A 20832-nucleotide genomic window follows, 5' to 3' on the forward strand; every position below is an offset into this window, starting at 1 on the left:
ATTTAAATGACCACTTTTCATGCTCGCATGGGTTGGACAGATATCATTGGGGCGTATTTTCTGTGACTGGATGCTCTTCCTGTTGCCAGCCCTTGCAAAGCTAATATTTTCCCAATAGGCTTCTCTCAGTTCCTCTCTGCCACTCCGCTCTCTTGGTTTTGGTCAATCCAAGGCTACTAGAAAACACTTCTCTAAGGTGCAGTGCTGTAGGACTGTACCTGAAACTCTGTGGTTGGAAAGTGAACTTCTTAAGTAAGGCAACCATATCTAGACCTGTATGTGTTTGGAGCGGTGGCGGCGGCGGCGGTGGTGGAATTGGCAGTCATTACAGTGTGAGATTGCTTTGCAGTTTATTCTTCCAGCTCTCTGCACTCTGACTTCAAATCCTACCAGAGTCGACTTTACCCTTCTTCCTTTTAGGGTTGACAAAAAATTCCAACCCAAGGCAGTGGATTGGTAGAACTATAAGTACCTTGGACTAGATACCTTGTGTTATTTGTTCCAGTTGTATGTGTTCTGTGTTCAAAATTCTCCACTGCCACCTGACATCCTATAAAGGAATATGAATGGACAACTCAATTTATGCTACACATATTTCCATAGCATGGCTGTTTATTCATTAATGCTGAATATTACATAATATACTAGTCTGCAAGAAGAAAAATTTGCAGAAAAATATATATTGAATTCAAGAAGTGTTTTAGAAAATAAAGAAGATAGGACAAGCACCTCTGTTGTGGGAGGGGCTAATTTGAATTACAGACAATCTAACAGTTTTATTTGCTGAGAACAGCAGTGGTAGTGGTGGCAGCAGCTGCTGTTGCTATGTTTGTATTATAAGTGTGGGAATGGAATTTGCTCAGTGGGTGCAGACCTAGTTTTTCAGAAGGATTTTCATTGGCCCCAAATATTTTAGGGGGTGTGCTTGTACTTTTTGCACCCCCTGTTCCTAAGCCTATAGTGTGTATACATATGTATGTGAATGTTGATATTTTACTTGTCACTTTGTTGCAATTGTGACCTTTTGCTCCACACTTCTGAAGATCTGTGCGATTTAAAAATCACTTGAAGAAAAAAAGAAAAAAATGCAGGTGAAAATTGGGGACTGGAAGAACATCCAACCATATATTCCTTTCTCAAGATCAAACCCTTTCCAAAGGATTAAAAAAAAAAAGAATTTTAAGTGTAATGGAGAACCAAAATAGCTTTGTCACACTATCTGGTTACTGTTAATAAATTTGATCTTACAATCAGAGTCTTTATAATCAGTGTTTCTCTAAAAATCATTTCTGTTCTTTTTTTTCTTAGATTGTAAATACATTGTATGATTTATCAAGTCTTCCTGAATTGCTTGGTTCTTTGGGTGTGCTGTCCATTGGTGATAAAAGGAACATTTCCTATCAGGAGTACTACACTGTTATGCTGAATGGTCAGATATTAGGTCATATTCATCAAGACGAAGCTTATGTTTTGTGTAATAAACTCCGTGCATTGAAGCTAGATCCTTCAAGCAAGGTAAGACGTTAAAGCCTTTGCTGTTTTAAGAATTAAAACTCAAATTTTTTTATATTTGTTGATCCACTCATAAATGTACCCTCACACACATACAAGCCCCTCCTTGGGGCACTACCTTGAAAAGGAGAGACATACACTCTTCCTCCCAGATGGATACAAAGATGTCATGGAATGCATTGAAAGCTGTGGTACCTAGTGTATTGTACAGTTCTGCTGGAATTTCATCTGTTCCTGGAGCTTTGCCACACTTCATTTCTTTTATGGCAGTCTTCATCTCTTCTACACTAAGGCAGCAGGTCAGAGTTTTTGAGTAGAGGCTTCTGGGATATTTGCAGTCATGCTTCCTGGTTGACAGTAGATGGCTGGTTTAGAAATTGGTTGAAGTGCTCCCCCCATCTTGCTCCGATTCCTTCGTTGTCTTTGATGACCGTTGAGCCATCAGCAGACATCAGCGGGGGTGTTCCACTTCTGGAGGGACCCTAAATGGCCTTGATGGCACTGTACAGCATCTTGGAATTGTTGGTGTCAGTGTAGAGTTACACTTCTTCAGCTTTCTGCTCCCACCATCTGTCTTGCATGCTGTGAAGCTCCGTCTGGACTCTGGTTTGACAGTCCCTCTCTCTGTTGCACCATGGGGGGGAGAGAAAATGCTAAAGATGTCATGCAGTAGGACTGAACCTGAAACCAAATGGTCTCAAGGTTCAATTCTTAATTACACACTCATGTTTTTACCTGTGTTTCTTTGTTTATTTTACTTTTCCTCAACTAGGTTCCAGTGACATTAGAAATTTGTTTTGTTCCAAAGACAGAAAATGTCAGCTTGTATCCGGGCGTTTATTTATTCTCAGACATTTCACGTTTAGTGCGGCCAGTCCTTAATTTAACTTGGAACAAGTTAGAAATGATTGGAACTTTTGAACAGATTTACCTGGATATTGCTGTGAATGCTGACAGCATTCATGATGGGGTAAGTTACAAAGAATTTCCCATGTAATATCTTAGGGAATGGAATCTCTTTTAGTTTCTATTGTAAACTTCCAAATAGTCGCTATTGCTTTTCCTTTAAATGTATGTATATGTGTTTTAGTAAATTGTGTATGTGTGTGCATGTGCACATGTGTATGTAAAGTGGTCAGCATTAGGAAGAGATGTTAAATAATGATGATGATGATGATGAGTTTCTCAGCCTCAAACAGGCAAACTAATAGCATTGCTATAGGAGCCACATGTTTGTACCAAGGTTTCATCTCTCCCTAGCCACTATGGAATATTTCTATTGCATTAACAACACTACATTGTATCTGTGTCAAGGTATTTAACAGTAATGATAATACAATTCATCTATTTGTATATAGTTAATGCAGGGAATGCATATCTCACTGCTATAAACAGCAGTGCTTTGTTAGTCTCTGGTGTCTTGTTTCAATTTGTCTTAGTGTTCACCGATGAATTCAACTCCCCATCCTGTATTTATAATGGTCAGAGTCTAATCTAGTTTGCCCTAGACACATTACATATTGAGGTTTTATACAGTGTCCATAACCTTTCCCGGCCCTCCTCATCTGGTTAGGTCAGTGATGTCGATGTCCAGTTTCAACATCTCTGTGTTAGCATGTACATGAAATGACTGTGCAGGGAGGAACTTAAACAGGGATATTGTTTAGGGTGGGACCTGAGCCATGAAACATAGTAGAGCTTATGAAAAGGGAAACATGTACTGGACGAGGCTGAGTGGAAGGAGACTACAGCTTCTTAATTCAGAAGAACAGGGTACAACCGTGGCTTTGTTAGAGGAGACAAATAGAAGAAACAGCATGTTTTTGAGCTTGTGGTTAAGTATTAGGGAATTAATCTGTGCCAATCAACCAATCAAGGATGTTCTTCACAATGTGGTCTATATTCTTACCATTGTATAATAAGACTGGTTCATAGATCGTGTCCTGTATTATGAATAATAATAATAGAGTGTAAATTAAAAATAATAATAATACTTATAATTTTTCTCTCAATATTTTATAGATCACAACTCACATGGAATTAAAAGAACAAAATATCCTCAGCCTTTTAGCCAATCTGATTCCATTCTCTGATTTTAATCAAAGTCCCAGAAATATTTATCAGTGTCAGGTAAATATCTGTTTTTTTATAACCTTTTTATAATCATATTTCTAAAAGTACACTGTATTGTATTGCAATTAATTTTTGAAAATAGTCAAGAATTTGGGGGAATTTAGTAAATTAACTTTTACTGTTATTAAACTGGCATTTAGAACACCAAAATGGTCTTGCATAAGATTAAGATAAAAGGGTTTCAATTTAAATATGAATAATTTTAATTTCAAGGTTTTGTATCATTGAAGTCAAGTCAGTCTGAAAAGAGTGAAATATTTTTGGTTGTGCTGGTGCTTATAATGTCGTATATTTGTTTTTAATGGTTGAACTTAAATTAGATAAAGCTATAGATAATGATTTCAAATTTTGGTGCAAGGCCAGGAATTTTGGAGGTGGGTTAAGTTGATTACATCAACCCCAGTACGCAACTGGTACTTATTTTATCGACCCCCCCCCCTCCCCAAGGATGAAAGGCAAATTCAACCTCAATGGGATTTGAATTAAGAATGTAAAGACAGATGAAATAACACTAAGCATTTTGCCTGGTGTGCTAACGATTCTGCCAACTTGCCGCCTTGACGATTCTACCAGCTCACTGCCTTAGATTAAGTTATAAATAAAAGTATGTAGATATTGGCTTTAAAAAATACTACATGCTATTATTCATAACTTTATCTTCTTTGAGTTGAACTATTAAAAACAAATTATTTCATGTTCTCTGAAAGTTTCTAAATTCTTATATATCTTTGTATATGTTATTTCCATTTCAGATGGGTAAACAAACAGTTGGGATGACACCATATGCACTCTCTTCTAGAGCAGACCAAAAGATATATCGTTTACAGACACCACAGAGTCCAATAGTCCGATGTGAGATTTACAATGATTATCAGATGGACAATTACCCTTTGGGGACAAATGTTATAGTTGCTGTCCTTTCATACACGGTAAACTTGTTATCAGTTCTATATTTTCTTTTATATTCTTAGTTTCTTTTGTATACAACTATCTCAACTGTATTTGAATTTATTGTCATGCTACAGTCCAATTTATGTTGGAAGTATCCATAATATTAAGTTCATACAACTCTTGGTTATAATCTACAACTTTATGCAGTGCTATATAATGCTTGCTATTCATATTAAACATGCATTTTTGCATAAAATGAATTCGCTGTGCTTCTAAATCACCAACATAAGAAGTCAGTGGTGTATTTCTTAGAAAGTTTATTATTTAATTTGGCCTCACAGCTTCATTACACACATGGTGTCCCCTTTGTCGACCCTTGTTAGCTTAAAGCCCCTGTGAGTGAGTATTGCCACCCAGGTTCAGTATCATGGGTATACATTGTAGTATTCTCTACTCTCTGGTTCTGAATTTGAAATTAACTGAGAACAGTCACATTTGCTGAACTCTTTCATATTTTTATGGTTGAACAATGCTGCCTTTGTTTCACTTAATTTGTAGAATAATGAAGAATTTAGTAAAAGAACTTTGTCATTACTAGTCTGGTGTTTGAAACATAAATTAAGATGAAATTCTGATGGAAGGTTTCAATTGAAATCACTTTAGAACAAGATGTTTGTATCATAGAATCATGGGCAGTCTTTGGTAGATTGGCATCAAAAGGTTTATCTTCTGCCAGCCATGGCTTGTTATTCATAAGTATTTGTAAATTACTGATTTGGTAAATGTTAAGGGTATGGATTGAAGTTGCTTCTCTTATATCAGCATTTCAACTAAATCTTAAATATTGGATACAATATGTTCATTGATAAATGTGTTCTTTTTTTTCTTTATTTCTTACAGGGTTATGATATGGAAGATGCCATGATTTTAAATAAAGGTTCAGTTGAACGAGGATTTTCTCATGGCTGTATTTACAGATCTATAGTAAGTAGAAATATGTAAATGTATATCTTTTATCTTTTTTTATTTGTTTTGGTATTTGGACTGTGGCCATGCTGTAGCACTGCCTTGAAGGGTTTTATTGAAATAAATCAACCCCAGTACATATTTTCAAGCTTAGTACTTATTCTGTTGTTGTTCTTGAGCAAAACTACTGAGTTATGGGGACATAAACAAACCAACACCTGTTATCAAGCAATGATGGGGTTCAAACACTAACACATACATATATAAATGACTTTCAGTTTCTATCTACCAAATCCACTTACAAAGCTTTCGTTAGCCTAGGGCTATATTAGTAGACACTTGTCCAAGGTGAAGCCCATCATATATGTTTATATATGTATGTGTTATTTGTGTGTCACCTTGTCTAGACATCATGTGATGGTTGTAAATGAGCATCACTGTTGTACAAGAGAGGTTGTTCATTTCCAATCTTCTGTAGAAACATACCTGGTCATGGAAAATATTACCTTGTTTGGAAATAGGTGACAGGAAGTGCATCCAGCTGTAAAAAAAAAAAAAATCTGCCTCAACAGTTAAATTCTGATGGCTACTGCTGTTGCTACTACTGCTACTGTAAGATTTCATGCTAAGACCATGAACTGGCAAACTACTTTGCTAATTAATTCAAGGTGTAACCCATTTCCTTTAGGTGATTTGATGGGTTGTTTTACCAACTTTCTGGAAATGAAGTCTGATCTATTTCGGACCAATTCTCTATGTTCTGATTTTGTTGCTGGCAATTTTGAAAGCTGAACTGTTTAATGTTATGATGAGGGTGGTGTTTCCCCTGAAAATCCTGTGTTATGTCTCCTCAATTTTATGTGCCACCAGTACTTGTAGAGAAGGCACTTTATAACTCATAGAGCAACTGGGCATTCAGAGAATGGAGAGAGAGAGAGAGAGAGAGGGGGTGGTGGTGGTTTTTAAGTGAGGTATTGGGTGGAGTTACAATATGATATGAGGAAAGGATTTATTGTTGTGAGGGGTTTGTAGTGGAGAGAGTAACAGAGCATGCAGAGGAGGAGGAGTTTGCAGAACACATTCTCAAAGTAACAATACCCAAGAAGGTGATTAGAAGAGAGCTTAGTGGCAGAAGAATCAGGGATCACTATCATTATCATTGTTTAACATTTGTTTTTTGTGCTGGATGGTTTGACAAGAGCCAATGAGCCAATGAGCCAAGCTCCAATGTCTACTTTGGTATGGTTTCTACAGCTGGATGCACTTTCTTGTGTAATGATCTCACATTTTTTTTTTCATATTTATTTATATTTATCTTTCTTTTTTCTTTTGAAGAATATTGATTTAAACAGCAGGGAAATGGAAAACTCAAATTTCATATTCAGTAAGTGAATGAATCTTACTTTATTTTTGTTGGTAATTTTCATCTTTATATTTATATAGAGAAGGTAAATTTATTAATTAGAAGTGTCCTAACAACAACATCATCATTCTCCATATTTTTCTCTGTTCTATAAGACAAAATATACAAGTGAACAAAGTTTTAAAGTGTTTCGGTAGAAAACACACTAATTAAACACTAAATAAAAAATGGTGTCCGCCAAATAAGAAAGATCCAAATTTATTAAATTCTTATTCTAAATTTTGATGTCTAAGGTTGATTTTTATGACATAATCTGCATTTTCTGTTGTAGGTAATGAGGATGAGATTCCAGGTTTGGATGCTGATGGTCTTCCACCTGTAGGAACACATCTGGAATATAGTTCTCCTTATTACAGGTACACATTTACCTATTCTGCTTTTTCAGCTTGTGTGTATGTATGTCAATGTGCAATAATATCGATATCCCATGGGCTCTTTGTCACTGCTTATGTGAAATGATTGATTTGATGCTTATATTCCTCATTGACCCTATGAGACACTTTAACCCTCATCTCATAGCATCGAACTGCCTCCCTCTCTGCTCTATCCTCATTTAGTCAAAGGGAACCTTAATCTTGCAGGCTGCGTGATGACCCCACTAGTGCTGGTGCCATGGAGAAAGCACCTTGTACATGCTGCAGAGAAGTTGGCTTTAGGAGGGGGATCCAGTCATAGAAATGATGCTATGGCAGACATTGGAGCATGATATAGTCTTGGGACTTATTGGATCCTGTCAAACCATCCAATCCATGGAACAGCATGGACTTTAAATGATGATGATGACAACAACGACAATTCTGCATTATTAAAGACTTTAGGAATAAAACCCCACTTACTTGAAAAACAGATAATGGTTGGTGACAGGATTTGCATCCAGTCACAAAATCTTACCTTAAATAAGATCCTATCCAACCCATGCTAGCATGGTAAACAGACATTGAACTAACAAATGAACTGACTCTATGATTCTTAACTTGAATATCCTGGCAAGTTCAACTTGGATTTTCATCTCTTTACAATAGAATACATAACTATAAAGTATTGTTTCTTGTGTTATAATTATTGTTTTTATTTTTTTACATTTAGTTACTTCAACCTGGAGACATCAGAACAACATACCGTTTATTACCAAGAAAAGGAAGAGGCATATGTTGACCAAGTAAAAATTTTGGGCAATGACACTGGCACAGGGGAATTAACCAATGTTATCATTGTATTAAGAGTACCAGTATGTATATGATCTAAAGTAATATATATATATATGTATATACAGCAATAAAGTTGTTGATAATGTTGCTGGGGTGATTTGAATTAATATGAGTGTAATGCAAAGATAGTGGTAGGTAGATCAAGTGTTATGTTCAGGAAGTTGACTTTTTATTGGGCTGTGTTCCACAGATTTGGAAACATGGGTTGCTGAAGAAGCTTTGAAGGTTCTTATAGAATCTGTCTTTGAGTTGAAGGTTGCAAGGCATAAGGATTCCTTTTGGATCAATAGCTCTCCCACACCCTGCAAGTGATTCAGTAGAGAAACCTCCTGCATAACATCAAAGCTTCCATTAAAACGAAGTTTATACTATGATGACAGCCTCCTTGCTATCAACAATTGGAAATGTCAACTCAGACAAATTCCCTAAGAATTTTCATAACTTCATAAACAAACCACGTTTCTAAATCTCTGTGGAACACAGCCTCTTGAAAGCCAACTTCCTGGATGTAACACTCGATCTATCTAAACTAAATAGATCATTACATCCTTGTTCACTCAAATCACCCATCCTCAACCACCTTAGCCGTAACATCTATTGAAGACGTTCCTACCTTTCAGCAAACATACAAATCTACAGAAGCTGCACCATGCAGCAAAGTTGAAACGGATAAAATTACTTTTATAGAACCCACACTACTAATATATAAAAACAAAAACTGAAAAAAATAAACATTACTTGGTTCAAATTTCCATACAACACACACATACACACAACCATGTTTCATGTTGGCGTAAATATATATATATATATATATATATATATATGCATTTGGAATGTTCCATTGGCTCCTTCCTCTTGAATCTCCTGGTACTGTCCATCCACGTTGTTAAATGTGGATGGACAGTGCCAGATTAGTTCACTTAGGTAAGAGAAGCTATCAACCACTTCTATAAAATCTTCTGAGCATTACAAAGAATTGATTTTATTGGTTCTCTGAGGTCTCACTATTCCTGTACATCTACTGTCAGTCTGTCTTTGACTCTCTTGTGCATCCAGAGGTTACACTCGACAAAACTTCTCTCTCCTCCTCCTCCTCCTTTTCTGCATGTTGATCACATTCGTTTCTTTGATGCCATCAGTATTCTGTCTTCTTTTCGACTTACTAAAACCTTAGTAAGTCTTTTACTCTGAGACCTTTTGATTCTAGGTTTCAGTCCCAAATTTGGAATTTCATCTCTAAATCTTCCACAGTCTCTGCTATAAGAACTGGTCATGAGCATTTAGGTGCTCCCACAGGCAAATGGTCTTAAACTCCACTGTTATGGTCTGGAGGACAATAATAAATAAGAGAGCTGAAACCTGACGGACACCAACTTGCACTCTGAATTCCTCACTGAACTCATTCTCAACCCTCACTTTGCTGACTGCATCTCCGTATATGACTTACACTGCTCTCATCATTCTTCAAATTATAGTTTTCTTAGTGACTGCCAGACTATAGATCATGGAGTTTTGTTGATGTTCAGTGCTGGGAAGTTCAGAGACATGTTTGAAATGGCATGGCACAATCAGAGCAAACCATGATATTATTGGTGGCATCGCTTTGTGATGAAGAAGTTCACTTCTCAACCTCACGGTTTTGGGATCGGTTCCACTAAGTGGCACCTTGGACATGTATTGGTAGGCAGAAACTGAAAGAAGCTCAACTTCTGTATATGTGTGTGTGTGAGAATATGTGTTTGTTTGTGTCTCCTTGACGTTACGTGATAGTTGTAAATGAGTGTTATTGTCATACAGGCTGTCATTTTCATTTCCAATCCTCTGCAAAAATATGTCTGGCCATGGGGAAATATTATGCTGCTTCAAAGAAGAATTAAATGTGTCGACAATAAACCTTTTTCTATGAAAAAAAACTTTTAAAAATTTTTTATTTTTCTTAGAGAAATCCAATTATTGGTGACAAATTTTCAAGTCGTCACGGACAGAAAGGCATCTGTAGGTAAGGAGTTCTTGTCCGTTTTTTGTTAAACCTCACTCATAATGTTTTTGCATTCACTAACCCACAAACCTTCAATTTTTTACAATTTCTTTATGCTCATGTTATTTTTATGACTGTCAACCTGCAATTATTTAAAAGAAACATTAACCACATCAGTTTCGCTGGCATCAGATGACCGGCAAAGGTCACAGGTACAGTCCCTTCCTCTAGACTAATGGAGTAAAAAAATGTATGTGCAATTATTTAAATTGACAAAAATTATTTCCCCTCATGCTAAATGTGAAAAATGAAGTTGTAAAATTTAACTCTTTTGATACCAAACCACCTGAGATTGTCCGTTTTTAATGTGATCTTCCATCGAAATTGTTTGTTAATTTATGTTCAAATGCCAGATTAATCAAGATAAGCTATATTATGAAATTGTCCATTATTTTCAAAATTAAAACAAAGGCAATGTATTTCAACACAAAAGGATTAAAAAGTATTTAACAGAATTTCTATTTTTTTTTTTTTTGCATGTCTCTAGTTTACATTTATCCACAAATGGTAGGATTTTAAGATGATAATTCCAAATCAACTAATAGTGTTTGATCTTGTTTCCAGTATACTTTGGCCTTCTGAGGACATGCCCTTCACTGAAAGTGGAATGACTCCAGATATTCTTTTCAATCCTCATGGTTTCCCATCTCGAATGACAATAGGTAACTCCCACTTTTCATTAAAACCTGTTATTTTTTCAAAATATATATAAAATCAGTTCTTCTTGCTTGGAGTGAGGTGGTGGGGAGTATGGTAACATTTTCTTGAGACGTGTAGTAGTTGTGTCTTTGAGCTGTTGAAAGAAACAAGATTGGTATGAATATATTTTCTGATGCCTTTCATAATTATTTCTAATTCTGGTACAAGGCCTGCAATTCTGAGAGGAGAGCAGTTGTCAATTACAAACACTCAGCACTTGATTGTTTTTTTTTATTTTATCAAACCCCGAAAATTGAAAAGCTAGATTAGCACAACCCTCTTGAGGGTAGGCCATCCACAACTATTTCTAACATAGGTGCAAGGCTTGAAATTTTAGTGAAAGAGGTTAGTTGATTAAATCAACACCAGTACTTAACTGGTACTTATTTTATCGACCCCAAAGTTGACATCAATGACATTTGATAAGCTCAGAACATATGGGGGTACATTCCAGAAGTTTTGAGACTTTTTTAGGAGAGGCAGTTACAACAGTCCTAGATTATTGTAATTTTAGTATATCATTACTATACATTTAATAAACTAAACTGCCAATTTTTGTTATTCTAGATTGAAGGAGATGGCTGTAACAGCACTTTGAACACTTTCTATTAAACACTGCATGTTACAGCTAGCTGACTGGCAGAATGCAGTCGGGATGTGAAGACAATTTGGAAGCTTACGATGCCATATAGTTTTGCGTTATTAAACTGGGCAAAACCCACCACACAAACTTATGAATTGCTCTATACTGCTTTCTGGATTAACATGTTATGAGGCAAGCAGATGTATTCTGTTGGCAGAAGCAGCCAAGCAAAGCATAGCCATCAGGAAGCTCATGCTGATCCCATTTTTGGACAAGTGTATCATTTACATCTTCTGGGTTCTCACTGGCCAGACAGTCAACTAAGAGTGAAGGTTTTGAGGGAGTTCAGGAAGAGATTTCATTGCAAACAGCCAGATCACCGATACCAGAACAGTGCACCAGTCCACAATTATCAACCTGTCTGAAACTGCTCCTAGTTTTATGATACAAACTTGCTGTTTTAACCATTTAGACCATCTGCATCTGGCCTAAATATTCTATTTGGTTTGTAGTCAAAATATCTAGATCCAGCCTCTCACACCTACCCTACAATGACGTTGTGAAAATAAACAATCACTTCATCAAAATCTCAAAGTTATAAGATAGTCCATGATTAATTCAAAACTGTGAATAAATAAGTGTTTCATTTGATGGAGTAATCTGGGTGCTGAAGGGTTAAAGTGATTTAAAACCTTCCAACAAAATTTCATATTAATTTATGTTCCAAAACCAATTTAATATAACAGTTATTTTATTTAATTCTTGATTTTATTTAAAACAGAAATCTGGTAATGAAAGAGTTAAATGTATTTCTTTTTCATTACAGGTATGATCTTAGAATTTATGGCAGGAAAATCTGGTGCTCTGCATGGCATGAGTCATGATTCTACTCCATTCTCATTCAATGATGACTATACGGCATCAGACCATTTTGGAAAACTACTCACTGCAGGTTAGTTTGGTTGGAGAAACACGAGTTGCTTTCATCTGTGTTGTTTTGTCTCTGCCATTAATGTGTCACTTCTCTATAGCCGCCAGTCTTGCAGTACGACCACCTCTTAACCATCCTGATTCCGGAGACTGTCCCTCATTATATGACATAAATTCTCTGTTTTAAAGCAATCTAAATTAAAACTTTTTATTAAAATTCCATATTTATGTTCCAAACACTAGCTTCATAATCACTGACATATTAACTACTTTCTAATATTCTTTATTTCTTTTACAGAATTAATTGAAACAAAGGCATTGATATATTTGAACAGAAATACTGTTATAAAAGGGTCAAATAATAATTCTATACCTTTATCCTTCATTATAAATATCCATTTCTTTCTGGTAATGTTCCAGGATGGCTTTGGCTGTAACAATTAAAACAACTTAAAGATCCTGCCATATCTTTGTATTCGTATGCATCCTAAATCATGGACAAAGCTTTGCTGAATGAGGAAAGAAGCTTGCTTGACACACATGAAATCCTGCTTTCAATCCCATTGCATGGCATTTTAGGCACATGTCATGTTTATGTCCTGGGGTCGACCCATTGCTCTGAATGAAACTGGTTAGATAGAAATTGTATCGAAGCCCATTCAGTGGATACAGCTGTGTTACACACTGTATCATGGTTATTCTGTTTGTGTAGATCTGGTTCAAATATTCTACCTGCTTTATATTCAAACTGGTCAGATCCAGGCTCTCACACCTACCCTACAATGTCATTCTAAAAATAAACAATCACATTATCAAAATCACAAAGCTATGAGATGGTGTATGATTAATTCAAACCAATGTGAATAAATAATTTGGCTGAATCTGAATGCAAAAGGGTTAAGAGTACACGTGTGTGTGTGGAATGCTCAACAACATGGAATGCTAATTCAATGAGCAGATGATTTGGTCAATTGTTGAAACCTGCAGAGATCTGTTTACTACGTTATCTTAAGCCACCTCAGCTGTGTGATTGAGACTATATATTAATATGAGTAATAAAACATAAGCTTCATCTCCAAATTACATAAATGCTTTCTCTCTTGTGTTTAACCAAGTGAATTTCTTTTACTATTTCGATGCTTCATTTGAGAATTTCTTTAATTTTTATTCATTACAGCTGGTTACAACTTCTATGGAACTGAACGACTCTACAGTGGGGTCACTGGTGAGGAGCTAGAGGCTGATATCTTCATAGGTATTGTCTACTACCAGAAATTGAGGCATATGGTTTCAGACAAATTCCAGGTGAGATTCACATATAGGTTCTATTTTGATTTCTTTTGTCTTTGTCTTTTATGATTTATCACTGTTATGGTTGCCTCTAATCTATAAAACTGAGGATGTGTGTGTGTGTAAACCCACAGAACTTCTGAGGTTCACAACTGATTTTCTCTATACTGGGAACATACATTACTTATGTTCCAGAGATAGTTTTAGACTCTTAAAATTTTTTCCATAATGAGTAAAGGGGCCCCTGGGGACAGAAAACTCCCTTTCTTGGGGTACACATGGTCCACACATTGCTTCTGTTCAAACTGGAAAAAGCAGCTACTGAGATGATATAAGTAGGTTGTATTAAATGGACAAACCGATGTAGACTTCAAACTGCATGGCCTAAGTGGCAGCAATAATAGCTTCTTCTTGTAATGCCATAGATAGCAATTTGCTGGAATAAAAACCGTTTGGAATGCACTAAGTTTATTATGAAAAATATGTTAAATCCTGAGCAACTATTCAACTATTTTCTTTTAGCTTCAGTATCAAAGTCTTTCTTCTAAGCTTAGATGAAACCCATACAAATATTCTTCAGCTGTTGATTACAAACTGAAATATCGCATGTCCATTAACCTACTAATTTATGGTGTCTAAGACCCAACCATGTATGTTAGAGACTGTGTCTTTAATATGACCTTACGTACCCTGGTGTTGCATGCAGAATTATTTTCATTTGGGAGCTGAGTTGTCCTCACAATGGTGTCATGCTGTTTACGTGAAGGAGTGCATGGTTGAGCCACAACTATTGATTCCAAACTGAAATATTGCATGACTGTGGGTTTTCAAGTGCTTCCTGGCAACCCCCCACCCCCTCGCTTACCACATCATTTCTTTCATGCAGATTTCTCTCATGTGGTGCTGTTGAGCGCACCCACAGGCTTAATTTTTCACATAGATGTAGTTCCTATGTCTGCTGATTGTTCAATGTGGTAGCAGCAGCTGCAAAGGAGAGTATATCCACTGAGAGCTTTTAGGTGCATTCAAAAATCACATATCCCCCCATCCACTTCTCTATGACATGGTTAGGGCCTGGAATATTCCAAACAGATGCATAACATGTCACTTACTCAAATTAGCCCTTCATTTAACCCACAAATGCTTTGTTGTCAATGCTGCACTTCTCCAGTATCACATGTTTCAACTTAACTGTACCATATATACAAACTGTGACATTTCAATCCCAAGCAACGCTGGGTATGTCTGCTAGTCTGTTAATATAGCAGTAATTAAGTATTTATTACATCTACTTCTTCACATGAGACCCTTTGAGTTCAAATCAGTGATGTGTTTGTATTCCCGAGGAACATCATATCATGCAGTTGTGCACTTTCCAGTATAAGAAAAATGTAAAAATGAATGCACTCATGTGTATATCACTGTTATCAATGATTCAATAATTCTATCAAGTGAGGTGTGTAAATGTGTCTTCTGCTTTTCTGTCTCTCTTGCTAATAATTTGTTTTTAGTAGATTGCTGAAAAATTAAGCCATCATTGTGTGATATATCACCTAGTAGTAATAACGAGCTGTTTCTGGTTATGTTTCTAGGTGAGAACAACTGGTCGTGTGGATGTACAGACACATCAGCCTATAAAAGGTAGAAAACGTGGTGGTGGTGCTCGGTTTGGAGAAATGGAAAGAGATGCCCTCATTGCACATGGTTCTTCGTTTCTTTTGCAAGACCGTTTACTCAACTGTACTGACCGATGCCTGGTCAGTGTTGCTTTTCTTATTATTCAACAATTTTGACAAGTTCTTTTTAATATCTTTCTCAGGCCTCCATCAATCAAAGTTAACCATAGATCTATACATACCTATGTGCAGGCCACCTAAGCAGAGCTTTTTTTTTCTTTTCTTTTTTAAAATTTTGTTGAAGGAAGACTGTCAGGGGCTCATGCATGCTAGTCCCCTCTTACACACCATCGTCATTTAGTGACCATGTTCCTTGATGTCTTTTGTTGGATAGTTTGACAGGATCCAATGGCCCCCAAGGGCTACATCAGTACCTGCTTTGCCATGGTGTTTATGGCTGGGTACCCTTCCAAATGCCCCTCAATTTACAGTGTGTTTGTGTGACACCAGTATTTATGTGTTTGTTGCCATGCAGCACACAAGGTTAAGATCCCCTTCAACTGAGGGGGACTACAGAAGAGAGGGAGGCAGCTTTATACTTGGGGATGAAGGGTTAAATTATAGAAGGGGACCAGCAAAGAATGGGTTTCTTGTTGAGGCTACTCATATTATAGAAAAGAGAATGGAAATAGCCAGGGTAAAGCTGGATTATAGATAAAAATAGGGGTAATGAAATGTCAGGGTGAACTCTCAAGGGACACCAAACCATGTTGATTTCACTGATCTGGAAGGGCCTTTCCCTCCAGGTAGAACCCTTAAAAAGATAATCTCTCTTTTATAATCATTGTAGTAGGGATTGAACACCTGATGTTCAGGTCTTTGGTCTTTTTAATCATGTTTTTTTAATTTTATTTCAGACAAAAGTTTGCACTGAATGTGGAAATATACTTTCTCCTATTCAGTCCCCGGTTGATAGCACAAAAATAGCTTATGATATGCAACATTGGTCATGCATGTTATGTAAGAAGTCAGAGACTATTAAAAATATCACCATTCCATATGTGTTCCGTTACCTTGTCGCAGAATTGGCTGCTGTAAACATCAACCTAAAAGTTGATGTTAAATGATGCGTTTGTTGTATGACACCTGTAAGTATTTTGATGATAGGTTTTTTCTTGGAGTTAATGAGCTGCTGATAAATTCATCAAAGATTTTTTGTTTTCTTTTATTGTATCATGTACACCTGACAGTTATTGGAAAGCAGCTATTTGTCAAGTCAGTGTATAAAAAATCAGTTTTCTAAATTTCCTGTTTTATCAACAACAACTTGTAATAAAGATATTTTTATACATAATTTTGATTAATCTTCTCTCTATATTATTGTTTTCATATGTGTGGAGATGGAAATGAATATAAAACAATATTTTTTATGTTATTTTATTGTTTGTAGACTGAAGACGATCAGTGAAATGAGAAGAGTTTCTATTCATTTTGGAAACTTAATGATATGGCTTGTCAATGCGATGAGTGTACTGTGTTCCTGTGCAAAAAACATTTTCGTACATAGGGTTATTCCGATCAATTTCTTCTGTGAAGCTTGTCTTCCCTGAAACAATGTTTGGAATATGGCCATAATTGGGTACATCGCAGGGCCCTATTTTAAAAATCGAAGATACGTCTTTATGTCGCCTGTAAAGCTTTTCGTCTAAGACATCGTGATAGTTTATGTAATAACGTCTGCATGGCATAGGTGCCATGTGAAATTTGTTTGCTGTTTGAGAATACAAGAGTTCCCGCTTGTAGCCATTTAACATCAAATGGGGATGTATACTTGGAAGTATGCCAATATTTCTATATCGAAAACCTAAAAAAATAAAAAAGTGATAGATTTTTTAAAAAGAAAATAGTCTATTTATCACATAATACATTATTTATTTAAAATATTATTTTAGAAACATTGGGAAACATGAAAATAAGTAAATGAATCTTTGTATAAAGAAATTATTGAGTTAAAAAAGACCATTGGACAGAAAATAAAGAGATGGAAAACCACTTGCATGATTCAAACGACATATTTACGGTAAACTTGATTATTGTGACATTGTTTTACCAAATCAACTTCCTGATCACTCAAATAAGATGCTTTTCATCTTACAAAGTGAGAAACAAAGTTTATTTATGTTTAGAACCAATTAGGTTGAATAATATGAAAATTGGGGGTCTTTTATGATGTATCTTGGGTACAAAGTTATAAAGAATAGTTCATAATTATTTCACATGCCAGCCTCTACTTGCTGTATATACTTGATTATACTGGAAACAATCACAGCATATCTCCAAAGGTAGTGGGCTATCATCATTGCCTCAGCAGAATTTGAACTCAGAACAAAGTGACAGACAAAATACCGCTAAGCATTTCGCCCGGCATACTAACGATTCTGCCAGCTAATAATAAACTATAATTAAATCCCTTTATCATTCACTTACAGATTTTATTTATATGAGTGTCTCTGTTTAATATAGTAAGGATTTTATTCAAGTTGGTTTGTTTGGGCAACAACAATCACTGTAATATTAAACAAAAGTAATTATTTCAGAAATATAAAAAGGAAAAAGCTTACATGATGGAGTGTCTCTTGTTCGAACAAAGTCGACATATTGATCTTCACATTGTATGTCCATACTGTCCCTCTTGATTAAATCTGGTAAAGTCCTGTAGTTATGGTATGCAATCCATCTCCTTTCACTTGGTACATAATATGCTGGACCTCTCCAGTTATGGGACTTCCAGTCTCCAGACAAATAATTATTTGTTGGCATATGGTACTCAGGTACTTTAGCTCCTGATGGAGTCACACCGGCAGGTGAAAAAAGCATTCTTCTGAAAGGGAAAGTCAAGAAGGAATCTTCTGTGCAATGGTGTCACTCTGGGTATTGAAATAAGATTCATGCGATAACAAATGAGCAGACCAGTTAGAACACTTGGATGTACTCAAATGAATAGGGGAGTGACCCTGAAGGGCTTCTCAGGACAGCACACTCTATAAGCTATGCCACTGAATCTATTGCAAATATCTTTTCAAGATAATACAGATTTTATTCTCAACTACTGGGTAAGTTAAAATGTGAAAAATTCATGAAACCCCTGCAGGAAAATCCCACCCAGGCCATTCAAATTGGCAGTTCAATAACATAACTATTTAAGATGTTAAGAAATAGAAGCCTTTTAAAAGGGCTAGAAATCAATATAAGAATGAGGAAAGAAATCCTCATAAAGGGGTTTCGAAATGAGGATCTGCCTCAACTCATTATGTAAACGAGCCACTATCTGTTTCATGGTTGGACCATCAGTGACTAAACTACAGAAAAGTTTTTAAATTGTGATAGAATATGACTGGGATTAAGGAATGGCTACAGTTGCATGGTGTTCACTGATCCACCTCTGAGTCTTGTTTGAGATACTTTACTTCATCTAAACAGTGTGGGATACAGTTTGTCCTAGAGTTAAATTTTTACAAGATTTTCCCCATAAATTACTTTATAATCGTAATGTATGCCGTTTGAAAGGTATTTTATATAAAATTTCATTGAAAAAAAAAAAACTATTTTCCTAAAAGTTATGAAGGAAAAACCCGGATCTTGTGAATTTTCCGAGGTCCCCGCCCCCGTTGCTTTGCGCGCATTTTTTTTTTTTTTTTTTGCATATTCGTTTCCTACACATTTTTTTTTTTTTTTAACACCCATTGCACTATTTTTTTGATTTTCGTTTCCAGGTCAAGTTGTAAACATTACCTGTATTTATTGATAACAAACTAAATCACAGATTAGTGTTTGGGCGATGCTGCTGGCTAACCCCTCGACTTTAAGAGGAAAAATCCAGATACAGGGAATAATTGTGTTTGGTTGTGTAATTCGGACTAGCAAAACAAAATTTGTTTCACGTTTTCAAGAATTTTAATTTACCAATTTACTTTGATAGTAAATCTATCGTTCAGTTGAAAATGTAAGCTTGCGTGTATGTAATCACAATAAAATTTTTGGATAAGGGTATTCGGATTTTATTTTGTTTCTTTTATTTTTCTATCACTAATTACAAAAATGGAAACCACAAAGTTATTCAAAAGTCATCGACTTTAAGCAAATTCTATTTTACTTCCATGTCCGTATGTTCCTGTGGCGAGAGAAGAGAATATAAATTGCTTACGTATCGAAATCGTGACCTCATACTAATAAAAACACGCGTACACATGTAATGTCATTCATTCTCTGAAAACTTCCTTAAATATTTATTAATCTGAGAAAACTATTCAAACAAAAGCGATTCAGAAGAAAATGGAAATTTTATAAAATCAATATCTTACATGGATTTCTGTTTATTGAAATTCACTAGATTGCGCGAAACATCCAAATACTACAACTTCCCTGTTGCTATGGTAAACTTGCGTCACATCCTGTCCTGCTGCCTTAGTAACGATATTTATTCAGCGTACAGTATCGAAGTTGTTAAATAGTCATTACTGCCGGGTCGCGGCTGAGTACACCGCTTGTTCTTGTATGTGTGACCCACCATCGCCCCCGCTGCTCACTTTGTTCTTTTTATTTTTATTGAAGACCTCTGTTGCAAGTATTTGAGCCAGGTTTGAGAATATTTAACGCTGATCTCAGGAGCCCTGTAAAGGGGCATGGACCCTTCTCACTTGATTAAAAAAAGATTTTAAAAAACAGCAAACAAAAATAAACACTACACAGATTGAAAATGTTTAGCAAAGTTGATTGTTTTTTGCAATCAAGTAAATATCTGTTTTGTGGGGAATTTTTCTTCTTCTTTTTCTGAACGTAATCTAGGTTGACCAATAAAAGAGAGTGTCTGAAGGGTTTTAGGAGACAGCTGTTGGTCAAGCCTGAATTATTACAAGGTTGTATCTGTGTAATGATGCAGCAAGAGTAGAGAAGCAGTTTGTTGGTTATTTGAAATGAAGACTTTCTACCAATAAAATTGCACGCATGTGATGTCTGAAAGATTTCAACGTAATCCTTTCGTCACTGAAAATTTTATTAAATATTCGTAGAATATAGAAAACTTGGCGGACAAGGCGGACCTTATCCGCCGAAATCTTACTATTCGGACCCTGCATAATTTGAAGTGTACTCTCTCGCTCAGTCAGTCGGAGGTCAGTTTCCACAAATAAAGCTACCAAATCCTGACTGCATTTATAATACAATATGAATCAAAGTATTTTAGAATGATAAAACAGATTTCATTTAATTTGTCTATAAATTTTGTTGACTGGCTAGAATTATCATGAGTATATATTTTAAAATAAAATAGAAAAGTTACAGATTTTAGCTCGCCTTTAGTCGAACACATTAATAGTCATGTGCTGTCTTGAAAAGTAACGTAATGCATTACTTGTCAACTTATCTGGCGATCCTGATGTAGAAGAAAAGATTTCCAGACTGGTTTATCGAAGTTTTGAAGCAAAGTAGTTCATTATGGATGCATTCATCATTATTCAATTGTAAGAATTGAAGGAAATAAA

At 35.8% G+C, this 20832-nt stretch overlaps 2 protein-coding genes across 2 annotated transcripts in view; one reads left to right on the forward strand and one right to left on the reverse strand.

Moving 5' to 3' along the window:
• Nucleotides 1-16646, forward strand: part of LOC106875101 (DNA-directed RNA polymerase I subunit RPA2) — a 39509-nt gene extending 22863 nt beyond the window's left edge. Inside the window, exons 18-31 of the mRNA XM_014923082.3 lie at nt 1309-1515; nt 2285-2482; nt 3535-3642; nt 4398-4574; nt 5437-5520; nt 6838-6886; nt 7197-7281; nt 8012-8153; nt 10077-10135; nt 10739-10836; nt 12283-12408; nt 13564-13691; nt 15269-15433; nt 16210-16646. Of these exons, the coding sequence (XP_014778568.1) occupies nt 1309-1515; nt 2285-2482; nt 3535-3642; nt 4398-4574; nt 5437-5520; nt 6838-6886; nt 7197-7281; nt 8012-8153; nt 10077-10135; nt 10739-10836; nt 12283-12408; nt 13564-13691; nt 15269-15433; nt 16210-16419 (1836 nt within the window). The 3' untranslated portion in view covers nt 16420-16646. The remainder of the gene's footprint in view (nt 1-1308; nt 1516-2284; nt 2483-3534; nt 3643-4397; nt 4575-5436; nt 5521-6837; nt 6887-7196; nt 7282-8011; nt 8154-10076; nt 10136-10738; nt 10837-12282; nt 12409-13563; nt 13692-15268; nt 15434-16209) is intronic.
• LOC106875102 (uncharacterized) lies at nt 12190-19788 on the reverse strand. Its single transcript, XM_014923083.3, has 3 exons — nt 19654-19788; nt 17914-18173; nt 12190-17156 (listed from the first exon to the last, which is right to left on the reverse strand). Exons 2-3 carry the CDS (start codon nt 18167-18169, stop codon nt 16792-16794), a joined length of 621 nt encoding a protein of 206 aa, XP_014778569.1. The 5' UTR covers nt 18170-18173; nt 19654-19788; the 3' UTR covers nt 12190-16791.
• Nucleotides 19789-20832: the final 1044 nt, after the last annotated feature.

This window comes from Octopus bimaculoides, chromosome 10, assembly GCF_046866305.1.
Source record: "Octopus bimaculoides isolate indiv1 chromosome 10, ASM4686630v1, whole genome shotgun sequence".
NCBI lineage: Eukaryota > Metazoa > Mollusca > Cephalopoda > Octopoda > Octopodidae > Octopus > Octopus bimaculoides.